Source organism: Acinonyx jubatus, chromosome D3, assembly GCF_027475565.1.
Source record: "Acinonyx jubatus isolate Ajub_Pintada_27869175 chromosome D3, VMU_Ajub_asm_v1.0, whole genome shotgun sequence".
NCBI classification, from domain to species: Eukaryota; Metazoa; Chordata; class Mammalia; order Carnivora; family Felidae; genus Acinonyx; species Acinonyx jubatus.
In genome coordinates, this window is record NC_069392.1 from 81,060,842 (window position 1) to 81,087,361 (window position 26,520).

At 38.5% G+C, this 26,520-nt stretch overlaps 1 protein-coding gene across 3 annotated transcripts in view; it reads left to right on the forward strand.

Annotated features, from left to right (window-relative positions):
* CDH7 (cadherin 7) overlaps window positions 1–26,520 on the forward strand; it is a 127,389-nt gene that overhangs the window by 77,956 nt on the left and 22,913 nt on the right. For all 3 annotated transcript variants that reach the window (XM_027069142.2, XM_027069143.2, XM_053205889.1), the window contains 5 exons: window positions 5,911–6,164; window positions 18,514–18,650; window positions 19,460–19,581; window positions 20,230–20,347; window positions 23,424–23,675. In XM_027069142.2, coding sequence (XP_026924943.1) covers window positions 5,911–6,164; window positions 18,514–18,650; window positions 19,460–19,581; window positions 20,230–20,347; window positions 23,424–23,675 — 883 coding nt within the window. The remainder of the gene's footprint in view (window positions 1–5,910; window positions 6,165–18,513; window positions 18,651–19,459; window positions 19,582–20,229; window positions 20,348–23,423; window positions 23,676–26,520) is intronic.

A 26,520-nucleotide genomic window follows, 5' to 3' on the forward strand; every position in this document is an offset into this window, starting at 1 on the left:
AGGGCTGTCAGGGGCCAAAGTCAGGAAGAAGCCTACCTAAATTTAGGCAAGTGGGAAACATGAAGGCCTCCTTGGGCACAACCCAAGAAAGGGTGAAAATAAAGGCAATAATGCAGTTGCACATGATAAAGGTGTGTCTTGCTTTTGAAAAGTACTTGGGGGGAGTAACTTTAGAACTCTTATCATTGTATTTAAATGCTATTTAAATTTATCCTTGCTGAGAGACCTTTTTCAAGGTTGTGGGTCATTTTTAAGGTTTTGGACAGTAGGTTTATTTGAAATCATTGTAAAGGGAAAATTGTGAGTGGGGTTATTTTTCCATAGGTATGGCCTCATTTAGGCCCACTTACTAAAGGGAGACAAACGATTTCTATTGGTTTGATCAACAAGTAGGGAGGAAATTGAATGCAAAACAATATGCTTTGATCCAAAAGACGGCTGGAATCTCCAGAGAAAGAAGTGTTTTACAAATGACAATCTTTGTGCTTTTGCACAAAATCAACATTAAATATAAGACACTAAATATATAGACAGGGGGACACACACACACACACACACACACACACACGCTCTAATCAGCTCTTATGGTACCAGTCCATGTTTAGAAGAGCAGAAAGAGAACAATCTGCAAAGGAAAAGGTTAACTTCAGGGGGTGCCTTGGTGGCTCAGTTGGTAAAGTGTCCGACTCTCGATTTCAGCTCCGGTCGTGATCTCATGAAACAGGAGATGTCATGAGATCGTGAAGCCCTGCGTCAGCACAGCCTGGTTGGGATCCTCTCTCCCTCTCGCTCTGCCCCTCTCCTCTGCACGCATTGGTGTGTGCATGCACACGTTCTCTCTCTCAAAATAAATGAATATTTTTAGAATATTTTTTAATGTTTATTTTTGGAGAGAGAGACAGAGTGTGAGTGGGGGAAGGGCAGAGAGAGAGGGAGACACAGAATCCGAAGCAGGCTCCAGGCTCCGAGCTGTCAGTATAGAGCCCGACACGGGGCTCGAACCCACGAACCATGAGATCGTGACCTGAGCCGAAATCAGACGCTCAACCGACCGAGCCACCCAGGCACCCCAATAAATATTTTTTTAAAAAGAAGAGTTTAATATGGATCAATTCCTAAACATCAACTTCTGCATTGCTCAAAAGAACAAGAGCTAAAAGGAGGCTGTTGAGCTTAATGAGAGCACCTTTGGCTATAGACCAGTAGCCAAGCTATATGGAGAAAGAAGAATGTAGTGCAGTGATTTTGTTAAATGAATTCATGATTATGTTTTAACTTAGGTTCTACTGCTAAAAATGGCAGGGGGAACTACGGAGATCCCACTCTATATGATATATTTTTTTAAAATCAAAGCCACCATATTATAAAGTAATTTTACTGAAGGTGTAGGTGTCATGGGGGGTGTCCTCTTCCAGAAGAGGAAGGCATGGTCTTAACTTTCATTGGATTTGCTCATAATCTAGCAGGAAATAATGGCACTAAGAATGATAATGACCAAGTGAATATTTGTACAGTGATTACTCAGTGTTGGGCAGTGTTCTACGTATTTTAAAGCAAGGAATACTTTATAGCAAACCTGTGAGGTCGGCGACGTAGGCAGGTGCCTAAATTTGATAATGCCATACAATACGAACCCTAATTGCTCTTCCAGCCTGCTTTTTGTAGCAGGAAGGGAATAGGTGGTGGGTGGACATGGACTTGAGTTCACGTAATGTGCCTGCCCTTCTACACATGTAACTTTACACTTCCTTTGTAACTCTCTGCTGTTTGGTGTTCACATCAATTAATAATACTAGCCTTGCATCGTTTCAATGTACGTTAAAAATGTGTATAAAACTTCTTGTTCACGGTTAGCCTTCAACATAAGGTTTATTATGTGTTAGGTACAGGGATTCTGGGAACACTCATAAAAGAAAAGGTGATCACGAGTATCCTTGAGATTTCAATAAGAGAAACGGAAGACAAAATTATGTGGGAAAGAAGGGCCAGCAGGCGATACGAACTGGAAGACAAAGTGTGATGCTCGTAGTGAATAGTTCGTTTTAATTGTAGTAAAAAGGATGGGAGAAAGAAGGGTGAACATCTAGTTTGGAAAAATAAGCTTATTCTCTTGGGCTCCCTAGATCAGGGGTTGACAAACAACTGACTGTCTGCTATTGTACAGCTTCAGAGCCTAGGGTGGTTTTGTGTTTTTAAAATGATGGAGAAATCGGGAAAGACGGATGTTGTGTGATACGTGAAGGTTATAGAAAATGTAAATTTCATTGCCTGCAAATGAAGTGTTATTGGCTCACAGCCACACTAATTCATTTGCAGGGGGCAGAGAATGCATACCCTGCAAAGCCTAACTATTTAGTATTATTTCCTTACAGGAAAAAGGTTGTTCACCTCTGCCGCAGTTATACTGCTTAGTTTTTAATTACGCTTTTTATTTTCATTCCAGTATAGTTAACACGTAATATAGTGTCATATTAGAGTCAGGTGTACAGCCGGCTGATGGGACAGTTCCGCACATTCGTCCGTGCTTGTCAAGATGAGTGCACTTTTCAAGCCTTCATCCCCTTCGCCAGTGTCACCACCCCCACCCCACCTCCGCTCTGCTAACCATCAGTTTGTTCTCTGCAGTTTTTTTCTTTTTAATCGTGAAGTTTCTCATCTCTGATGGCAAAAACAAACAAACAAAAAACAGCCCTATTTTATAGTCTAGGAAATAAGATACCCAATAAGCTGCTTCTTTCTTTTGGTGTCTCTGACATACGGGTCACTTGACAGATGAAAGAACAGCTTCTACAGGTCCCAGATATGTCTCTATGACATCACTGGTCTGGGTCTACGTGATTTCCACTTGAACTCAGGTTCTCATTAATCCTACATCTTGCTTGCTATTGTGGGCGACAGCATGAACAGTGTTTTGGTCTGCTTTCCAGTGACGTATGGTCTCCAGTGATACGTAGCTTCTAATATCGAACATGATCTCTTCAGACATTACCTTCATCTCCTTCCTTTTACTTTGCCTTTCCTCACCTGTTGCTTTAACATTTCTTTCCCCAAGTAAAACCCTGTTCGTTAAATCTAATAGTTACGGAATGTGTTGCTTATATAGAAATCAATAAGAAAAAGAAATAGGAATCAAAATTCTGTTGCAAAAGCTTTTTCTTCTATGTGTTTAACAACTCTGTTACCCCACACCTCTCTTTGAAAAGTATTGTCTGGCTTATTCTGATTTGCTCTGAAAATCATTTTGTGTAGCAATTCTTTTGTCTGTAATCTTGATTCATAGCCTTTCATATGAATTCTTTTATTGCTCTATTTTCATAATAGCACTCAGGCAACCAATCATCATGTGTGATACTGTGTTTCATTATGATTCAGTGGCATCCAGATGTCTGTATCTCATGTTGTTGCCTTTTAGACAGATTAAAAAAAAAGTTGCTATAAAATAATTGCATTCATTTGTGTGGTAGATTTTAAATTATTGTTTCATGTATCAGTCACACTTTTACTTGAATACAGAAATACTTGTTACCCCTTTTGATAAACCTGAATGAATATCTTAAAAGTTGTGGTTTTGAATTGATTTAAAAGGAGATGATAAACAGGATTTTTAAAACACATTCTACATACACAGATACAAATTATATAAAAATAAGATCCCTCTCATCATTTGTCAGTTTTATAAGTATTAGAAGCACAAAGTAAAAAGGTTAATATCTGAGCTGTTTGTGCGTATGTTTACAGTCTCTAAGTAAATGCATTTAGGTACATATTTTTTTTATTTTCAGCAATACCCAAATTAAACAGTGGTTATATGTATGGTGACAAGACTGTGTTAATGCAAAGATCAGGCTTCTTACAAGAGGGTTTGCATCACAATTACCCAGTGAGCCTTTTGAAAATGCGTATGGTTGGGCTTCATCCTGGATCTGCTGAATCAAAATTTTCATTGAAGGAGCCACACATGTGTGGCTACCCAGAAAATTCCTCTGAGTAGTCCTAATTCTCACATTTGATTGAGAACTATCGAGCCAGAAATATTTTTAGGTAATAGACAAAAAAGGTAGCCTCGTAAAAAATATCACTGAATTTGCTCATAAGGACTTGTTTAGAGCACTGTCATGTGCCCCTGAATTTTCATATGAAACTTCAGAGAAAATTAAAACTGCATTTTCCTGTAGCAATTCTAAGAAGGTTTTTTTTTTTTTTCCTGTGGTAGAATACCAATATACCTAATTGTTCCTTCCCCTCACCCCCTACTTTGGCCATCGGGATTCTCTGTGGCCAAGTGTCCTGGCTATCTGTGGTCTAGTTGTTTTCTAATCCAACAAGAATTTATTGAGCCCCTTCTATGTACTGAATTCATAATAGGCACTGGGAATGCTAGTAATTAACAAAACAGTCTGGAGCTTACAGTCGATTGGATGAGACCGATGTGAGGCCAGTAAATAGTTCAGTAAGTTTTCCTTTATCTTGATATTGTAAACCTATTTTGAGAATTGATCTATATTTTTTTTCTCGGTATTAACCAGAGATGAGCCATGGAATCTTTTCATGTAATATATGTCTGCAAATACACATGAATATTTGTATATTTTGTACGTACATGGGTTTATGTGTGTATGTGTATTATGTTTTGTCTAAGCGTGTGTAGATGTATATATATGTATATATATTCTGTACATCATATATACATATATGTGTATATATATACTTTCAGTGTGTGTTTATATGTGCATCTCCTAATTTATATTTATATGACTACATTTTTTTTTTTTTTAGTATCACACCTTTTGGGATGGGTTGGAATGTATGCATACCTTCCTGTATATAATACTCATGTGCCCACCTACATAATAGATGAAGTTGGATTATAATTCGCAACATTACGTTTTTGCCCCTTTTCATAATACTTTTCCTGTGACATAACCATTAAGTAAAAACGAGAGTTATATGTATCATGTGTTATATTTCATACCATGTCTTTACTTTTTTACACCATTATTTTTGTCTTATTGAATGTAAGTGATATTTGGGGACAGCTTTTCAGTGGTGAGATTGAGATCGAAAGTCATTAAACTCTGAGGCTCTGTATCCCTTGAAGAAAGAGCATTTTATTGTCACAAACAACTTCAGCCTGTTGTGTGCAGCATTCTTTTTTTCCCCCCCACAGATGGTGCGTTTCTAGGACAGCATTTAATTGCCCTTACAACTTTTTAAAGCTACCAAATGGTTTAACTTGGGTCACTATTTTTGAGGAACGTGTTAGCGTGTTAATCCTCTAGGAAAGTTACAGAATGGAGATTCTGGAATATAACTCTCCACCATCAAATACAGAGACACAGTGTGCACTGGTAGAGGGATTGTGGAGAAAGAAACAATGCGTGCTTCGTCGAGAACTGGCTGTGTTTTCAGACGGCACAAATTCAACGTACCGCCTATCCTGTGTGGCTGGCTCCCTTTGGAGCATCTATAAAAGCTCAGGACTGGAATGGAGTCCCTGAAATCAATAAAGATGACCTTTTAAATCATAAATTCAGTGGAAAGTTGTATTTTTCTTTCTTTTTAGTGTGCACCCCTGGATAGTGCAGCTAAATTACATGGCTGAAGAAAATTATATTGATATCCCTGTTGGAAAGATTTTTCAATCTTATCAGTTGTCTTTCAAATAATATTCAAAAGACTTGCATTTGCCAGCGGAGTGGATTAAGTTAGCTGAAAAGCACTTACTGTTGTCTGTGAGCCAGAAAAGCAGCAAGGATTCTGATTGGCATTATTACTTATTATTTGTGAACGCTGATGGTGCATTTTCGTGGCGGAGTCCTTTCTATGCGTACTGACATTCATAAATGAAAAGGCTCTGCTTAGCTGACTATTTCATTGGTAATTTAATTTTCCTAATAACTTTCTTTACAGGACCTGGATTTTGAAGCCAAAACAAGTTACACACTCCGGATAGAAGCCGCAAACAAAGATGCCGACCCTCGCTTTCTGAGCTTGGGTCCATTCAGCGACACGACCACAGTGAAAATAATCGTGGAAGATGTGGATGAGCCCCCTGTGTTTTCCTCACCCTTGTACCCCATGGAGGTATCGGAGGCTACCCAAGTTGGGAATATCATTGGCACCGTCGCGGCTCATGACCCAGATTCTTCCAACAGCCCTGTGAGGTAAAAGCTCATCGCTCTCCTTTTATGCAATTTTACAAGAGTGTGCTTTGCTCACAGTTCATGTCTCTATGTTACGATGCTTTTGGTTCATGGCAAATGAAGACCAGTTTTGTATATATATTGAGCCATAGAGGCAGAAGGAACCAGGATCAGAGTGGTGCAACATTTTACTAATTTAAAAATGTTTCACCTGATTATCCGGGGCCATTATTATGTAGCAATAATTTTTAGGCATCCATTATCATCCACAAGCCATAGCTGATGTTCCTATTCAACCAATTATCCTGAGCTCTTTCAAAGCAAACCGTGTTCAAAGATGAAGTGATGCGTGTCCTAGTTATGGGATATATGCATATATTACAAAACTAATTTTATAAAACATTTAAATTAGGGATTGACTTTCATTAGATCATTTTCTCATATTGGCCTGGTTGGTTAGCATGTATTTGTTTATTATTACCACTTATAAAAAGTATAACTGTATCTGTATCTAAGGACTGTTTTAAAGTGTTTTATCAATAGTCCTGTATCGAGACTAGACACACGGTTCTAAGCAACTGATCTCTTCGCAACTAACAAAATGATGATAGGTAAGCAAGTCAAAATACCATGATATCCAATTTCACACTTTTTACATAAAACTTACAACCTATGATCTACATGTATGGTTTTGTGTATGCATGTGTTAGCATGTGTGTGCATACGATACATTATGTCTTTTTAGATAAATGTTGTAAAGACAATATATTTGAAATTTCTTTGTATTGCATGTCTTAATTTGGGTTCACTAGTAAAGTTTTTCAATGTGACCTTTTGGATTTTGACTACAAAAACATAAAGGTATAAAGTACAAAAATCACTCAGTATTTTATATATATTCAACTAATAAGCTAACCACATTTAGATTTAACTGCTATCTGGCAATGGTGAGAGCTTTGAGCTAACTTCTGAGCTAAGTCTGGACATTGTAAACTGTCATGAAAAATATCCATAATTTAGACGATTATTGTTAAGAAAAGCTTATAATCTTTTACCTCCCTAAAATAATAAGCTAAAATAATAAGCTTATTTAGGGATATAGATATGGTAACACACACACACACACACCCCACTCTCCTTTCCTTCTGTCTTGTCTGACATTAACATCATAGTCTAGTGAAGAAGTTGTTTAAAATAATTGTTCAAAAATGAAGTCAGACTTGGCATCCCCCTATCTATACAATAAAGTCAGGCTATAGGGACAGCTATATTATTTTGAACACAGCGATCACAAACCATCCCTAGGAATATAATCTTCCGTGCAATAGAACGTTCGGAAGTCAAAATGTACCAGGTAGAACACGCCTTCCCCTTCTGCCTAAAACAGTCCATCCTTCGTTGTCAGAACAGTTTCCTCACTTAAGCTCAGCTGCATCCACCAAATCCCGTTGACTTGCACACACTTGAACTTGGGTTTGCTATAGCATCACATCTCCTACTGACACATGTAAGTCTCCTTCCCTTAGGAACAGTCAGACACAGCATGATTGTAGGCACAGATCAGCTACTCAGAACAGTCAGACTTATGCTTAAACCATTCAATGGGAAGAAAGAGAATGCTTTCATGATGTTAGGGGTGTAAAAGAAGAGACGCATATATATCACGATTCGGGACTTGAGTGAGAGGAGTCAAGGCAAATTGATAGATTGCATTGCGTTTTTATCTTGTTTCTTTCTTATTTTTCCTTTACTCGTTTGCTTGTATGTCATCCTGTTAAAGCCTCACCACATAAATATTTTACTTTTTATAGTACTTTTTTTGAAAAAAATGCAGTATTATAATTTGGGGAGGAATGAAGAGTAGGACTAGGAGGGTAGTGACCTGAGGTAGAGATGAAGTGACCTCCAGGTCTACTCCCTGAAGCACAGAGAGAGAAAGGGTCAGAAGGTAAACTCTGTTGGTTTTGAAGGTACAGATCTTTGTGGCTTTCGTCAATGAAAGAGGCTGGCCAGGAATTTATTTTTACCTCATTTTCTTTTTCTTAAGACTAATGAAGGTGGCCTGAAAGTTCAGCTTAGTGCTATCTTATATCAGTTTTTGAACACCTAAGTCTCACAACTAAAGAGGACCACCTTTGTTCAAAGTGGACTAAAATGTTGTTGCGTGTATTTTTTTTTTGCTTTTGTAGAATTAATGTCGTTACTTAATATTTTTCAGAAAATTTTAACATTTATTTTTGAGAGACAGAGTGTGAGAAGGGGAGGGGCAGAGAAAGAGGGAGACACAGAATCTGAAGCAGGATCCAGGCTCTGAGCTGTCAGCACAGAGCCTGACGCGGGTCCTGAATTCATGAACCACAAGATCGTGACCTGAGCCAAAGTCAGATGCTAAACTGACTGGACCACGCAGGTGCCCCTGACTTAATATTTACCACTAGTATTTTTGAAGCAGTTTTTACACTATTTTTATAAGGTCAGTTCACATCCCTAGCTGATTTTTTTTTTTTCTGGATCTGTCTTTCATATTCATTTGTGATATCCACCTTTGAAAGGCCAGGCTCCTCCTATCAGATTCTACTTTGATGAATAGGTGTGCACTGATGTGCATTCTCTAGAAGACTAGTTCTCTTCTCAGCACTGATATTTGCTGAGTTACCTAGGGGATGCACTTAGTCTCCTAAGTTCCCATATACCCAGTGAAAAGGAAAAGTAAACCCTATCCCTGCCTTCTCCCAAGTTCTTTGAAGATTAATAAAGGGAAAGTAGCCAATGATTTCAAACTGAGAATCATGACTTAAGCATTAGAAAGCATTATCATGATACATTGCTATTATTACAGTTTGTTGTGTTTCCCTGCCATCTTTATTTCAAGGTCAATAAGCCAATGAAAGGAGACATACTTCACAGGCAACTGTATTGGCAGTCTGTAGTGAAGTTTATTTGGTATTCACGTAGGTTCCAGTACACAGACAATATTACATAGTTTAATGGACATGAACACGTGTTTGCATTGGGCGCTCAGGTACCTATCCAAATGTAAGCCCTCCTTCAACAAATGCCACTCGTTGGGTAGATGTCACAGTCTTCTGAGATCTTAGGAAACGTGAATTTCCAGATTGAGTTAGAACCTGAAGCGTCTTGGAGTTGTGAACCTTGTGCTCACACCTTTAGAAATGGTGTGGTTCTTAGAGGAGTGGAAAAGTAGTTATTTGTTTTATTGTAACTGCTTGAAATGAGGCCGATAGTGTTTGAATTGTAAAACAGGATGGGAAACTGGATACTTCGCATTTAAATTTATTGATAGTTTTGTAGCATAATACTAAAATCTAGCATAGGCTACTTATATTTGGGATATTTACCAATTTGTGGGGTATGAGACTAGAATTCTAGAAGGAAACACATTCACTTTCCTCCAAAAAGACAGAATTGAGAGCCTTGTCTCATGATCTCTTCCTTGCTCAGCACTTTTTATTTTTACCTACCTCTGGCACCAGCCAAAGCGATGAGTAACTCTTCTCTGTGCATATGCCCTTTCTTTAAAAGAGGGCTCGGCATCTACATCACGATAAAGCATTTTGACCATCTAGAAGTATAGTAGCAATAGGTGGAAAGATTAAATGAACTCTAAGCACGGTACTTAGCCAGAATATAACACCATCGTGAAATGTCCTATCTTCCTTGTAGCTTGCCTAGCATTCAGATAGGGCACCTCCCCCATCATGTCATGTATACATTGTTTTCCTCTTCCCATATAGAAACTAGAAGCCCAAAATGCAAATTAGGTGATAGTTACGATTACTTAGCCAGAAAAAAAAAAAAAAGGAAGAAGAAGAAGAGGCTTTTTTGAAAGCAAAAGTAGATGATTGAGGTCCAGCATATACCTGGCTCTTTATGTTTTATGTAGTTGCTTACTGTTTCATGTAAATTTTGTCCCAGAATGCCAAATATCAGGGTTTCTCTTTTGAGTTTGGAAGGACAGGTCACATTCTGATTTTGGTCATCTTTCTCAATGTTAGAAACTTCGCTTCTGTGTGTCTCTCAACGAGACGGGAGACACTATGAAAGCAGCCTAGAGCCTAGAACACTCTTCACCCTTCATGTCGGCACTTGGAGACCAAAGCACTGCATCAGCATACATTTATTGAGAACCTGCTTTGTGCACAGAGCGGGGGAGAATACTGACAGGAAAAACAAAGATGAATAAAACATTTCCTCTGACCTCCAGGAACTTCCAATCCGGTTGAAGAAATAAGATCCCATAAACGTTAAACAAAATGAGGGGGGAAAGTGTCAGAGCAAATCATGAGATAAATTGTAGTCACTCCGAGCTCACTGGACAGGAGACTTCATTTGAAGGAGTGATCGTGTAAGCAAGGCCTTGAGGGAGGGCAGAATTTGGACAGACCACGAAAACGTTATGCAAAATCTGTTTATGTTTTATTTAGTTACATCTTAAGAGTCGAGTGCTGTTTTATGAAATCAGCAGAAATACTTCTCTAGGCAGCACAAACAGCCCAAAGTCCCTATGCTAAAAATAGCCAATGGATTGAAACATGATATCATCACAAATAAGATTAGATGTGAAGGGGGAGGGGTCATAAAAATTAATGGGGATTGTTTTCAGCATTTCTAACAAGTTAAATACAGAACTACATTTGGACTTGTGTTCAAGGATTCTAAGGTAATATTACTTACCTGCAGGCACTTTTGGCATTCCTGGTATTTTATGTTCTCAGATAAAAGGTGATAAAATAGTATCAGATATTACATTATGTAGTGTGACTAGTATGAACACATTTGGGATGTTTGAATAATTCAGTGTGCAGGTTTTTTTTTAAGTAGACTGTATACATGCATATATTTGTACATATTATTTTAATCTAAATTATTTGGTAGTATCTTATTTTGTAAGAAACTTAGCCAGTAACATAGAGGAAAAATAGTGGTTCATGTGCAAAGTAGCAGAAATCTATTCCATCGGGAAAATATGAGCTTTAATCAATTTCAAAATGCTGCCCAATTGAATATAACGATCACTAAAAATGAAAAAAAAAGTTAACATATGGTGAAGATAAAAAAAAGTGTTATTATACTAGTGTATTTAATATCCAGAGATAATTTTCAAAATGTAAGTAGAAATTCCTACTATATGTGATCAATTTTTCCATCTTTTATCATATTGCCCTAGAATTAGAACTCTGCTTGGAGTTCTGAGTTAGCTTTTGAAGACTGCAGGTAATGAATTTATTGAAGATTACATTTCTCTTGATTTGTCCCTTATATTATTTTCCACATTTAAAATGCTTATTGAAAAGTGTGATGAATAGAATACTAAATCCATAATGTGTTTCAGTGTGAGTCTTAGGGAACTGTCCATGAGGAAGAAAGATTAAGGAGCTATACTTACACTGAACTGTACTCTTAGCATTGTTTAGTTGCAATAATAGAAATTGGCCATAGATAACTGAAAAAAAAAGGGATTTATTGAAATAATTGGGGATAGCTCACAGAATTAAAGAAAACATTGAATAGCCAGTACTCTGAAAACAGAAGACTAAGGTTTTTCTAGAAATATGACCAGCAAGAATGAGCAGATAGTCTTTTGAGGATGGGGCAGTGGGGTGAACCCGTGCCAACCCTGTTCTTTTCTCGTGGCCCTCTGTTTAAGGTTCACGTTTCTTGGAAAGTTTTTTGGCCTGTCTTAGGACGTGTGTCCCGTCTCTTACCCAGGAAGTTCTGGGCATCTTGATTGTGAGTACCATCAAGATTGCATGAGATTGGGAAGGTTTAAATCTCCTAAGGAGAATCAAGTTGCCGTTATCAGCAGGGGGTGAGAGTACAAAGAGTAGCATCTCTAAGTGCTGAACTCAGTAGTTTATTTTGAAGAAATTTCTCGTTGAAGTCCTGTAAGGCAAGCATTATCATTCCTGTGTTATAATACATCTGCCTCCCGGTCACACAGTTAGAAAATGTGGTTCCAGGATTTTAGCAAGGTCTGTATCAGAAGCTGCCCACTCCTTACAGCAGTACACACACGTACACGCACACACACACACACACACAGGCACGCATAGGCACCCACCCACACATGCATTTCTTAAGATCTCAACTCGAATGACTCAGCTGTTTCTGTGTTCAGAATTGTTCGTGTATATTTATCACATTATCTTTTGCCATTTGGGGAGTAGCGGTGATACATTTGTGTTAATCTAGCTCACTCACACGTCCTTTTTGTGAGTGTTCACATGCATCTCAGTAGCTGGGCGATAAGAATGCTAGTGGAGAAGAACATTTCGATTGATCTCCATAGCTTCTCAAACAGCTGCCGTGGTAATAACAGGCGTTTATTAAGGAATTCTTTTCATTGCAGATGTACAGAGCGCCGAGCGTATACAGATGATGAGATGAGTTCCCAATCCTCTTGTTATCTAGCTGGAAAGAGGTGGTACACATAATCTTACTTAAAAAAGCAAATGTTAAATCTGGAAATGATGAACCATCTTGTAAAACTGTCTCATTTTGCAGCAAAAGAAAGAGAACAGTATAAATAGTGATTCGAGAGCCCAAATGAGTACAGGAGGACAGTGGCAGGGTCGGGGCCATAAACTGTGTCCTTTATTTCCTTGTGTGTGATTTGTGGTGGGGAGCACCATGTTCACAGATCCTAACTACTGCAGGGTTTCTTAAAAAAGCATAACTTGTAAATTGTTTTTGCTTTGGTTTTTGCTTTTAGTTTAAAATATTTGTTTTGAAAAAAGTTGTGAGATCTAGAGAACAGAGAGATCCAAATATGTGTCCTCCAACTGTTCCCTACATTAAACATTAAGGAATTTTAGTGACAGCCTGTATTCTTTATACAAACCAAGAAAGGCCCATTATGGATTATATGCATGTGTTATATTTTTAAAACAGAATGGCTTTAATGAACTAAACTTCAGAGATGTCGCTTTGACTATGAATTGTTCTTTTTTTTTTTTTTCTTGGCAATATACTATAGGAACAGCCTTGATTTCCCAGTACCGAGTGCCCTAATTTTTTGTTTGATCCTAGGGAAATTAGAGTTACAAAAATATGCAGTGACTCTCTGTGATAATGTAAGATAATTGCTAAGATTAGATCAGACACTTACAAAATTTTGGAGATTCTATTTCAACTCACTTATTAATAAATTTGGGCTGAGGGATTAAATTACTGGTAGTCCCTCCAGGCAGTCAGATCAAGCTTGGCGCTATTATCCCAGGGTGTCCTGACTTCGAATCCTGGGGTCCCACAGTCACATCACATCATACTACATTATTTTTTTAAAGACTTTTTCAAAATTATTACTGGCATGATTTAATAGAAACTTGATGCTGGGGGCGGGGCATGGGTCGAAATGAAGAACACTCTTGGGTTGGCAAAAATTCATAACACGTTAGCTTTTAGGTTTAAATCTTGCTGCTTTCTGATGTTGTTCTTGGGCTTTCTTTCTGAAACCGGTACCCATTTTCTTCAAAATGATGTATGGCAGGACCCTGTCCCATGAGCCTTCCTTTTCCTCCCAAATAAATCAACCACATTTTCTGATTTGCTCTTCTCCACAAGCAAAGCCCCAAACCTCTGAGGCCTGGGGGTCTCTGATTTGAGGCAGGAAGGCAATTCTCCGGGATGGCAATTAAGTCCCATGCGTCCAAAGCCAGGAAAATGGAGATGAGTTAGAGCAGAAGTCAAGACAGCTCCTCTGTTCTTGCTCCACATCTGGTGCATTAGAGAGGCCCTGACTGGGGGGGGGGGGGGAATTCCTTCTCTTTTATGTAATTGGAAAGGCTTGCTGCTTTAATGCCAGAGGACTGTCTTCAAGGAATCATAGGACTAAAATAATTGGAAAGGCGGAAACACGGAGTACAGGAGGACCAACATGAGGAAAGACATCAGAAATGGAGAGACACATGGCCTTTTAATTCGTTAACATCAGTTTGACTGGCTTAGGGTTTTAGATAAGAGAGCATTGGGGAAAAGCGAAAAGAAGCTGAATTGTAGAGTTGTAAGTGACAGGGGACTAAAAGCTCGTTTATGGGTAATGTGGTATGTAATGGACAGGTGGCTCAGATGACACGGTTCTGAATCTTGTCTCCATCAACAACCAACTGTGAGATGTTAGTATCTAATTCTGAAATACCACCATAATAGTACCTGCTTGCCCTTGTTCGAAATTGTGCTTGGCTAGTCGCAACAAAGCTTAACACTAATGACTTACTAATGAGAAGTCTGGAGCTATGCACCCAAGGACTGACAATTTGGCAGTATAATGTCATCAAGGGCCTTGGCTTCTCATGCCAAGCACTCATCACCTCCTATTTACAAGATGGTTTTTGGACCTCTTCCATTGTGTGCGTGTCCCAGGTGAGATGGAGGGGAAGGGGCGGACATCAAATGCAAGCTGAATTATCAGCTCTTTCCTATCGTCTATAGGGGTTTTTCAGTCATGCTCGACTCAACTTTCTTCATCTCATTTGCTAAAATGTTAATATAAGGAGATTGACACCGCATCAGCATGGAAGACTAGTAATCCCAGTTGTTCAGCTGAACACATGGCTGCCTCTAACAAAAGCAAGGTTCTATTAATAAGAATGAAGGGTAAATGAATATTAGACATGTAAGTAGAAGTCTTTGTTACACATGACCCTTCACAGTTGAGGATTCAGAGAAAAATGTCAACTCTGCTTTAAATACTCAGCTCGTTCCGAAAACGGGAAAGTTACGAAGGACTGATAGTTTTGGGGAAAGGCCGCTGGATCTGCTTTAAATCTACTGAATTTGAGTTCAAGACATTGCAGGTGTCTGGAGCAGTTCACAGCTCTCAAGAAAAGGACTGAGGCTGGACATTGAGATTTCAAGCTGCCTGCCTAATAAATGGATAGAGCACAAGCTTTAACTGCGGCAAATCATAGAAGTGATCTCTTTCATTGGTTCCTCCAACATGCATTGAAAGAGGCCAAGTTTTCTTAGGCTGTCACTTGCAGAGAGTAGAGGGATCTTCGTGAGTCCAAACACCACTAACAGCATGAGGAGATGCACTGACATTCACTTCAGTTTGTGATTAGAGAAACAACTTATCCCCTTCCTTTCTGTTCAGCCTCTAATTGACTCGGGCCATCGAACATCTCAGGGCCTTGGCCCGTGGGTCCAGACCTGTACAAGGTGCTCCTCTGAACTTCTTTAGGCTCTTCCTTTTCTTTTGGCTCAGTCAATCCTCCCGAGAGACATCTGGCACCGCTCACTTAAAAAATGCCCATGTAATCATTACTTCTCTTGATTGAGGGGCTGCTTTTCTTAGGTAACTTTATATCATAGTGAATGTCTCCTATATAAAATCTAGCTTTTTGTATGCCAGGAAGGACTGGTTGAAAATAAGGCACCCCTTTAAAAAATTAACATTTATTTATTTTTGAGAGACAGAGCATGAGCAGGGGAGGGGCAGAGAGAGAAGGAGGCACAGAATCCGAAGCAGCTCCAGGCTTCACGCTGTCAGCACAGAGCCTGATGCGGGGCTCGAACCCACAAACTGTGAGATCATCACCTGAGCCGAAGTTGGATGCTCAACCTACTGAGCCACCCAGGCGCCCCTGAAAATAAGGAACCCCTTTAATCCTCAGTGATCCCAAGTCCTTGTGATGAAGAAGTATGACCACCACCCGGAGTGTTCTGGACAACCCGTGTCCTCTGTGTCCTTGCCAAGACCTTCAATCTCAAGCCAACAGCTCATTCTTTCCCCACATCTGCTCTGACTCCCTCTGCCTTAGCCTTGGAGAGCAATTTGTTAGTTTTCTCCTAATACGTTGATAAAGAGTAAAATAATGCAGAATGTAGGCTACAGTGTATGGCCATTGGAACTGCTTGTACTTGGAAGTTGCTGAGAAACTGGATGCAAGAGTAAGTAAGAAAAACAAGTCACTGACCAGTTCTAGATTTTTTGATTGAACATTCAAGTGACTGGTGGTGTCATTTACTCGGAGGAGAAAGAGTAGGGGAAGTAGGGGCTTGGGAGACTGTAGCAGTTACAACATCAGTTGGGACATGTTACATCTCTGTTCATGTTGTCTATCCATGTGGTGACATTAAGCAGGCAATTCAATATATAAGTCTAGTGGGCCAAGAGGATTTTATGTGAATTTTGGAGTAATCAAAAATACACAAGTTATTTAAGCCATGGGACTGTATAAATTTGCAAAGGAAAAGAGTTTTATATAAAGAACGTAAGAGGACCTGCAGGAGAGTTTTCAGATTTTAAGTAAAGGGCAGTCATGAAGAGGAAGGTGAAGCACAAACACACACAGGCACACAATATCTTCTTTATCTATTCATCAGTCAATGGATCTTTGGACTCTTCCCATAATTTGGCTATTGTTGACAATGTTGCTGGAAACGTCGGGGTTCATGTGCCCCTTAGAATCAGTGATTTTGTATCCCTTGGGTAAATACCTAGTAGTGCAATTGCTGGACTGTAGCGTAGTTGTGCTTTTTAACTTTTTGAGGAACCTCCTTACTGTTTTCCAGTGTGGCTGCATCAGTTTGCATTTCCGTCAGTAGTGTAAGTGGGTTCCCCTTTCTCCACATCTTGCCTGTTGTTTCCTGAGCTGTTAATTTTAGCTATTCTGACAGGTGTGAGGTGGTATCTCATGGTGGTTTTGATTTGTGTTTCCCTGATGACGAGTGATGTTGAGCATCTTTTCACGGGTCTGTTAGCAATCTGGATATCTGCTTTGGAAAAATGCCTACTCATGCCTCGTGCCTATTTCAGTTTCTTGGTCTTCTTACCTCCAGTGATCTGTTTTTCTGCCTTGATTTAGTCCTAGATTCTCACGAACATACTTGTGACTTGTCAGCTCTCGTATATACGCTACTGTGGAAAATCTACCTCAAAAATCTTAATCTTTGTCCACTGCTTTCCACTTTAGAAATTCCACATCCTGAAAGAGATTTGCAATCTATTGGTGCAATCAGAATCTTGTCAAATCAGTCTGTCTTCTCTTATTTCCTTAGTTCTTCCTTACCGACTTACAGATCATGGGACTTCCTTATTATCACTCTTATGTACATGCCCCTGTTGTCCATACTCCCCCCACCCCGTCCATTGTCCGTGACCAGTTAAAATAACCCTATGCTCTTTATGTGCCTTTATGACAACAGAGCAAGACAGACACATAGAATGACTGGTTTCATATTAAATTGATGAACATAAATCTCAAAGTATCAATCCACAATGCTTAGCTCTTCTGTTATACATTCCCTGGTCTCTGTGTGTGTATTTATATTTATTTATATTTCTGTCTCTTCTAAAAAAAAATGACTACTCTTCTCAAAGTACCTTCACCCCTTTGCTCTCTCAGCTGATAATCTTGTTTCATATGCCATCAAGAAAATAGAAATCATCAGAAAATAAGTTCCTAACATTCTCAGTACCCAAACACCTACTATTGCTGGACAAAGACAATATTTGTTGGTTTGCGGTTAATTTTCTAATATTTTCTGATGCCTCCTCTTTCCTTGCTATGTGTCTAGCATTTTGTGATACATCAGACTGGATGTAGATGATTCTGTTTAATAATAGTGTTGGAGAACTATGGAAACATAGAATACTTTCTTAAATTGGGTATGCGTTTATCTGTTGGTTTTGTCTGTCTGTTTTTAAATGAGATCCCTTTACTCAACTAGAACGACTGGGGGGTGGCATTTAAAGACAGTCATTAATGGGAGGTGGGTGAATTTTGTATACAGAACAAATAACAGCATAAGGGATTAAGAACGCAGGTAGAACATTTTTCACTCATATTTGGATAGCAGATATTTTGAGAAAATGCTCCTAGACCCCAAAATATTCATGTAATTTTAGGGGTTCTACCTTGAAACTTCTCTATGGAATCCTGGTCAAGATCCTGAGGGATTTTTTTTTAAGTTTGGGGGGTTGAGATCTGGCTGGAGTTGTCAAGACAAAAGGTGTATGTGAATGGTCAGGATGTCTGTGTATATTTCATTTTAGAGGGACCTATAACCATGGCAGGGGCTACTAAGTCTATTGTAAGTGATTTGGGGGAACTAACATAATAATAAAATAAATTTGAAGCTTATAATATCAAATCTGCTGTGAAGAGAACTACACTAGGGTGTTTATTTTTTACTGACAGAAAATCAAAAAGATTACTGACAAGAACTGATGAACCAAGTATAACTTTGGTGAAGTTTTAAGCTAAGCATGTATTTGTACTAATATGACAGATTGTGGTGTCAGCAGGATTTGATGAGTGGCCATGTAATTAATGAAATAAATTTAGCAAATTGTAATCAAACACAAATATTGAAGTGTTTTTCTTCTTTTTTAATGTTGCATTAGGTATTCAATTGACAGAAACACAGACTTGGAGAGGTATTTCAATATCGATGCCAACAGTGGAGTTATTACAACCGCCAAATCTTTGGATCGAGAGACAAATGCTGTTCATAATATCACAGTTCTTGCAATGGAGAGCCGTAAGTTGCAAGGTTTAGGATTCAGTTAGGATGGGGGACACTGAGAGTGGAGAGTGGGTTGTCACGGGGTTATCATTTCTACTTGAGTCATATTACGTGCTTATTCAAGTTAAGCAAAACTTTGAAAATCCTTAATTTCCAGCTGTGAAATAAATTTATATTCATTAACTTTATTTTCTAATGCTCAGAAAGTTAATGAAAAGAGAGGACTATAAAATAATGGGCCTGAGTTACCTTCAGAGGATTTCTTGTTGCTTTGTAGTCATATTTCATAAGCTACATTTATGCTGATACAGAGTTGGGCCAGTTTCTTCCAGAAAGTAGTAGGTTGATCTCTAGCCAAGACACTCAGATTTGCATATTGATGTTGAACTCATTTGAGTCCCTGATAAGAAAGACATCGACATAATAATGCACACTTCTATGTTATGCATATTATATACATACATAGGTGTACATTATATGCGTGTAGTCCTACATACCTGAGGTCTAGCTTCAAAGAACATTGAAATTCATGGTTTATTGCTCATTCTTTGAATGATTTTCTTATCAAGGACTAAAAAAAATGCATATACTGTACGTATATATGATGTTTGGATCGAATTTCCTGTTGCTCTCTTTGAAGTCTACAGTGTTAAGTTTCTAGATTTCTTTCAAAGTTTGGTCATTTTCTTACTAGGGTCATGCTTTAGAGAGGCAAACCCTTTTTATTGATTCTAATTATTTTTAATAGGAGTTTCTTGAGTTAAATGGCAATGGCATAACAGCTTTACTCTGAGTAAATGATAAGACATTTTCCTCTTTATTAGAGAATCCGTCTCAAGTTGGAAGAGGCTATGTGGCCATTACTATACTCGACATCAATGACAATGCCCCTGAATTTGCTATGGACTATGAAACCACCGTGTGTGAAAATGCCCAGCCAGGGCAGGTGAGAGCTTTCAGAACACCAGCCTCCTAGCTTGTGATTTCTTTTAAAATATGCAGTTGCCCTTGAAGTTCTGTCAGCTTTAAGATAAAATATGGTCAGCATGTCTCAGCAAAACTAACACTTTGATGTGTAGCATAAACTAACATTGACGGAACTCTAAAATTCTGGTTTAATTGGGATGATGAAATTTCTCAGGAAGAAAGGTAAACATTGTAAAAGCCATGGTAAATGGTGGAGGGCTTTGACTCCTTTACGAAGTCTAGCATATTAAGCTTGATTGAGCTATTCCCCACTTTACACAGCAGGGCGTAAGTACCTTGAACTTCAAAGAATTAAGTGTAGTTTAATCTCGGTCTGGTTTGTTCTACTCATCCATTTTGTTCAGTGTTTTGTAATGTTTACGGGGATGGTGTCATCAGTTGGTGCAGCTTATGTCTCAGGTTCACAAAAGTAAATTCAAACACAGCGTTTGAAAAGGACACGGCTTGTTTTTCAGAGCCCTTTTTAGATTGAGTTCATATTAGTTTATCTGCTCCTTCCTTCCAGAAGGATGGTGTTTATTATAAGGTATAAAATTGCTCTTCTCTCTAACAGAAAACAAAGCCGAGCACAACAACATATTTTCATGTTTTACTTCTCCATCCCTAGGTTATCCAGAAGATCAGTGCCGTTGATAAAGATGAGCCATCCAATGGACACCAGTTTTATTTCAGCTTAACGACTGATGCAACAAATAACCACAACTTTTCATTGAAAGATAACAAAGGTAAGGGATTATTATGGTCACCAGTGGAGGCAGCAGGTACAGACTCTCTAAACAACTACTTTTTCTTGCTCAGGAATCCTGATTGTGGAATACATATACATACACATATACCGACACATACAAGGACATTAATTAAAGGGCAGTGAGTGGAGTGCCTGGGTGGCTCAGCCAGTTAAGCATCCAACTCTTGAATTCGACTCAGATCACGATCTCACAATTTTGTGAGTTTGAGCCCCAATAGCACAGGGCCTGCTTGGGATTCTCTCTCTCTCTGCCCTTTCCCCGCTTGTGCTGTGTCTCTTTCTCTCTCTCTCAAATAAACTCTTAAGGGGCTCGTTGCCCTTAAATTTTTTTTTAAGTAATTTTTATCTGTGGATTTGCTGTCATTAAGAAGCAGCTGCTACTTAAATCACTTCAGGCCAAAATCCAAATAAGGGAAAAGGCAGGTCCACCTTTCTCTTTACTCCTAAACATTTGAGGGGCCAGCTAAATGTATCAATAAGGCTATCCTATATAGGCATAACTGAGACGTTAGGAAAATAATTGGTATTTCCAATCTGATTTCAACATAAATCAATTTTGACCTAATACCTTCAATAGCAACATCAGTTATTCCTTTATTTTTACATAAAAGTAATCCATGCAGATAATTAAAAGATATACTCCTCATGCAAGGAAATATAAAAAAGAATTTCCTGTCATCCTCAATCTCATTTCTTTGCGTCAGAGGTGAACACTTTTACCAGTTCCCTAAGTGTCATTATAGAAACATATTTACAGAGGCCTGTAAGTATATTCTGATTTTGCTTAAATAAATAAATATATATACAATATTTATATTTTATAAATATATACAGACTTACAGGCATATATAATTATATATAAACAACTTATATAGACAATTATATATATATATATAAAATTATAGACATATACACAACATATAGACAATTATAAGAACTTTTAAGGGAAGCAGAAGACCATTCTGTTGTCTAATTTTGAATTTATTCACAGGTGATTTCATTCAAGGTATTTATTTTAACAGAAGGGTATTTGCAACTGATATATCGAGAAGAGTATTCCCCCACCAATACAGAAGATGTGTTTCTTTCAGCTTGAATATGTGAATCAGGCTTCAGGAACAAAAAAACAAACAAAACGTAGAAACAATTTGCTAGTCAAACAGGGGCTCATCTAAAATGACTTAGAAGGTGGGCATTGTAAGTGCTTTTTGCCTAAAGCCTCCATCCTGTTTAGCACAGAAAATCCAAGTTTGACCTCAAAACTTCAATCTTAAAATATTTTTCCTGATTCCATCCTCTGCTTAAATGAGAACACTATCTTGTCCCTTCTGTAACATAAAAGGAAGAACATTCTCTATGTGGGTAATCCCAAACTCTCTGAATTAATCATATTTGCAAGGGACAGTTCTCAGCACTTGGATTCACCCAGCACAAATGCAGAGAGGGGAATTTATGACCTTTCCAAGAAGAGAGTATTTCCCCCATGTGTCATCATCATGCAGTGCCATGATTTTTGGACAGTAAACGCACACTTGAAAGACTTCCCTAAGTCAAGTCCAGAGCGTCCAGTATGAACCTTCTAAGAATTAGGAGATTAGTTCTTATATTGGCTTCCATCATAGGAACTGCATAAAGAACATCACCATTCTTATGCTATCTTTCCTGAGCACAGGACTCCCTTCTCATGTATTGGGCATTTTTGCACGTGTTCCTTGATTCGTCGTGTGTGTGCGCGTGCACAAGTGTGCTCTCTGATGCCAGGCATGTTAGATTAACGTTCAGCAACTCTGAAACAGCTTTGTATATCACATCATGAATACATATATCTGAGTGGTTGAGAGGCCAAGAAATAGACGTTGCGTTACTATTAAGTGTATAGAGAAACATACTGAAAACAATATCCTTCAGCCGCATGTGTGGATTTTTAATGAACACCTCAAATTCACGTTTTAAAACAGAAGATTTGTTTACATAAAAACTTACCGGATGGAATCCAAAAACCAAACAGTTGCTCTTGCCATATTTGTAACTGCAGGTTATATGATTTCTTTGGTCTCCTGTGAGCTTGCTGTTTGGTGCTATTTGGATAGAATAGATTTCAGCTTGCTCTTTCATTAGAACATTGTTAATTCTTTTATGGTAACATTAGATACATGTCTTTTTGATAGCTTGGAAAGGAGATACAATATTAAAGTACACTGGATGAAACTAGCATCCTATTTTCCTTTATGTGTTAATTGCTGTAAGTATAAAGGACCACATACATTCTCTAATTAGTTAATGAAGACAAGTTAGTTGGGTAAACCGCTAGCAGATAAGAAAAAATATTTCTGATCTAGAAATCACATTTATGTGATACAGACTTACTGATCACTGTTAAAAGTTTCATAATTACTTTAAACGTTTAGATGAAATAGAATATTGAATATAAATTAAACACAAATGACCCATTTTATCACTGACACAATGTTTATACACATGGGGCCTGGGTCACGATATATACCAATACGGATTTTTAAAAACTACAGTGTCATTTCTCTCTGATAGCTATATCGACTTATTTTAAGTGTTTCTATATTGGGTTTGAGACAGGTGGAGATTTTGGGGCCATCTCATGATTCTGCAAAGATACCCTGTTCATTTGCATCATCCTCTTTGTAAGTGTGTGGTTCGAAACATAAGAGAAGTTAAGAGGGTAGACTATATGACATTTTCACAAAGCTGCAGTTAGTAAGTGATGAATAAAAATTTCCATATTCTGTTTTACTTTGTCACTGTTTCCTTTGGTCATAACTCCATAGCATGAGGTAAATGTATTAAACTGTACTGCAGTGAACCAGTATTGGGTAATATATAGTGCTCAGTCTAAAGACACCAAACAGGACTTAACTCACATACATCGTGTGTGTGTGTGTTTCTTCCAGAAGTTTGTACCGCTTAAACCCCCTCACCTATTTCGCCCTTCCTCCCACCCTCCCCCTTAAATGGATACAGTTTGGCAGGACTGAGGCTGCCAGAAATCTGGGGTTACACGTTTGCTTTCTTTATCCTAGACAACACGGCTTCCATTCTCACCAGGAGAAACGGCTTCCGGAGACAGGAGCAGTCTGTGTACTACCTGCCCATCTTCATCGTGGACAGTGGTTCGCCTTCCCTCAGCAGCACGAACACCCTCACCATCCGCGTCTGTGACTGTGATGCCGACGGGGTAGCCCAGACCTGCAACGCGGAGGCCTACGTCCTACCTGCCGGCCTCAGCACCGGAGCCCTGATTGCCATCCTCGCCTGTGTCTTGACGTTACTGGGTGGGTACAGTTTCCAGTGCTTTCTCTGCGAGAGCAGTCACACCAACCCTGCATGGACCGTGACCCTTCTCTTTCCTTTGGCCTTGGGTACCTTTTTGAGAACATACACAAATGTTCCCCTCTATTGTGTGTTGTTCAGTGAGCAACCCATGTTCCTTTGGCCACGCTTTCCAATGGTATATTTAAAACACAGCTCAGAAAAAAAAATACCAATCTTTTTTAAAATCGCAGTGAAGATACAGGACTGTTTAAAATTGATTTTTTTTTTCAAATTTACCATGTTGTTTTACAGTACCCTACAGAGTCGTCTATTAGACCAGAATCTTCTCTATGTTGTTTTGATAAGATGATTACTTCAGACATTATGGCTTTATACGCCCCCTCTTTTCAGAAAAGATGTAAGGAATATTTTATAATTATTCCCGAAGTTAAAGACATTGTAATTCCAGCAGTGCAAAAGTTTCAGTTTTCCCAAGAATTAACATATTTAATTGTACTCTCCTGGATTATTTCATTACATGGTTAAATAAGATTTACAACTTGTATTAGAATTATAGTTTTGTAAGAGATTATGCAGTACGCTTTTAAAAATTGGGAGCTAGCCAACATGGGCATTGGGTAATGTTTTTTTTCCTTAGCTACACTCTCTTTCACAGTGTAACTTTCCACAGCAAGGACAATGAGCATTTACGATTGCATTTGAGACCGTGCTGTGTGTTTTCTAAGGTAAATGGGTCTGATATAATTTGTGAACCCATTTATAATATATTTTTATAAAAGCAGAACTTGGCGATGTGAGTCGTCATTGTGTAATCTTTAAAAACAAGATTTATGGAGTTAGGTAAACCTAGTGTTTATTACTGCTCCCAACATACACTGGTTTTTCACCAGAGGAACATTAATTCTTCTAAAGCTGGCTTCTTAATCTATGAGGGGAAAATAGTAGAACTAGACTCATAAGGTTATTGTCAACCTTAAACGAGACAGTCATGTGCCTACCACATAGTGGACATTCAGTCACTTTTAAGTGTTATTGGTGAAGCAAGTTCCCAACCCGTGAGCCAAGCTAAGACCTAGTTACTAACACACTGTCAATGATCTCACACAAATGTAAACTACGTTTTCGATAACTTCAGCTAACCAAATAACTTCACACAGGTGGCAGAAAGTCTCAGAAAATCATTAGACATGGCAATTCCCAGTTAAAGCCTGATGAGAATTGAAAGGACTAGCCTCAGTTTTGAAAAAGATGGAACCATTGCAAAGGTAAATGGTATGTGGATGACTCTTCTTGAACTTAACTTGGCTAGTCTATCACACACCATTTAGATTACATCGGACTTCAAAAGAATAAGATAAAATTGGATTTCCCAGAATTTAATCATACCCAGCAGTCAATTATCTTTTTTTAAGGCTGTCTAATGAAGCCTGCTTCATTGTTAGAACATACTTTTACCTTGGACTTAGGGATTCCTTACAATTTAGGTTGCTTGGTTCTAATTAGTTAAGAATCATTATCTAGCTGTCACTGGTAAGTGAAATTGAGTATTATTAGATTTCATTTTTGCATATAATATATATGAGTATTTGTATGTGTATACATATATCTTAGGGTAAGTTTATAGGTTTTTGTTGATTTCTTCAAAATTTAGTTAACTTTTTTGTTAAATTTAAACATTTTCCTTTAATAGATACCAGACTAGGATACCTCTTCTCAGGATAAGGTGTTTATGTCTTATATTTTACTGTTTTTTTTTTCTAAAGTTTCTCCAAGTCTATAAAAACAAAAGTCAAAACAGAGCCTATTGTACTGAAATTCATTTTGAAACCATTGGCTTTGTTGTCTTGGTAAGGACTTGGCTCAGTAATCAGCATGTCCAAAAACTGGTATTTCTGTTCAGCACTGAGTCTCTTTGTGCCTTATTTCCTGAGTCTTTAGAAGCAGATAATCAGGACTTTGCATGTTCTTTTGGTTCTGTCACCTCAGTCGTGGACTCTAGGTTTTCACACAGTATGTACCGAAGTCAATGTGACTATTTGGGGTGAGGGTGGTGTGGATGGGACAGCCAGCCTCGCACCGATCATGGATTCTAGTGCAAAAGTAACACATTCTTTCCACCTCAAGAAGTAAGATGAGTCATATTCCTAGACACTCTATACCAGGTTTTATAGTTCAACCTTTTTAGGCTTCTGAATAAATATTGCAAGAAAAAAAGAAAGGTAAAAGGGTGGAAATAGGGAAGAACTTCTTGAGAATCTAGGTCAGTTTAGGGATGTTGTGGTCCAGTGAGGTTTTAAATTAAAGCTACTTATAAGATGAGAGAAAGAGATGCCCTGAAGGTTCCAGAATGCTCCTACAGGAAGGCATCACAGAAATCCATTCCAACCCAAACCTCTGCATTTTGCAGAGGGGGAGAGTGAGGTACAATGAAGTTCAAGGATTTCAGGAGTTCATATAACAATGGCGATTATGGCATTTCTCAGTCACTCATTTTTGGATTAATCTACAAAGGAATTGCATCTTGAAAATACATTTTTTTTAATGTTCATATGTAGTCCTTTCTTAAAATTGGAAAGTCATGTTGTCTGAAGTTGGTTGTGTTGACTTCACTTCTGTGTCCTTTTATTTTTTTCAACGTTTATTTATTTTTGGGACAGAGAGAGACAGAGCATGAACGGGGGAGGGGCAGAGAGAGAGGGAGACACAGAATCGGAAGCAGGCTCCAGGCTCTGAGCCGTCAGCCCAGAGCCTGACGCGAGGCTCGAACTCACGGACCGCGAGATCGTGACCTGGCTGAAGTCGGACGCTTCACCGACTGCGCCACACAGGCGCCCCTCTGTGTCC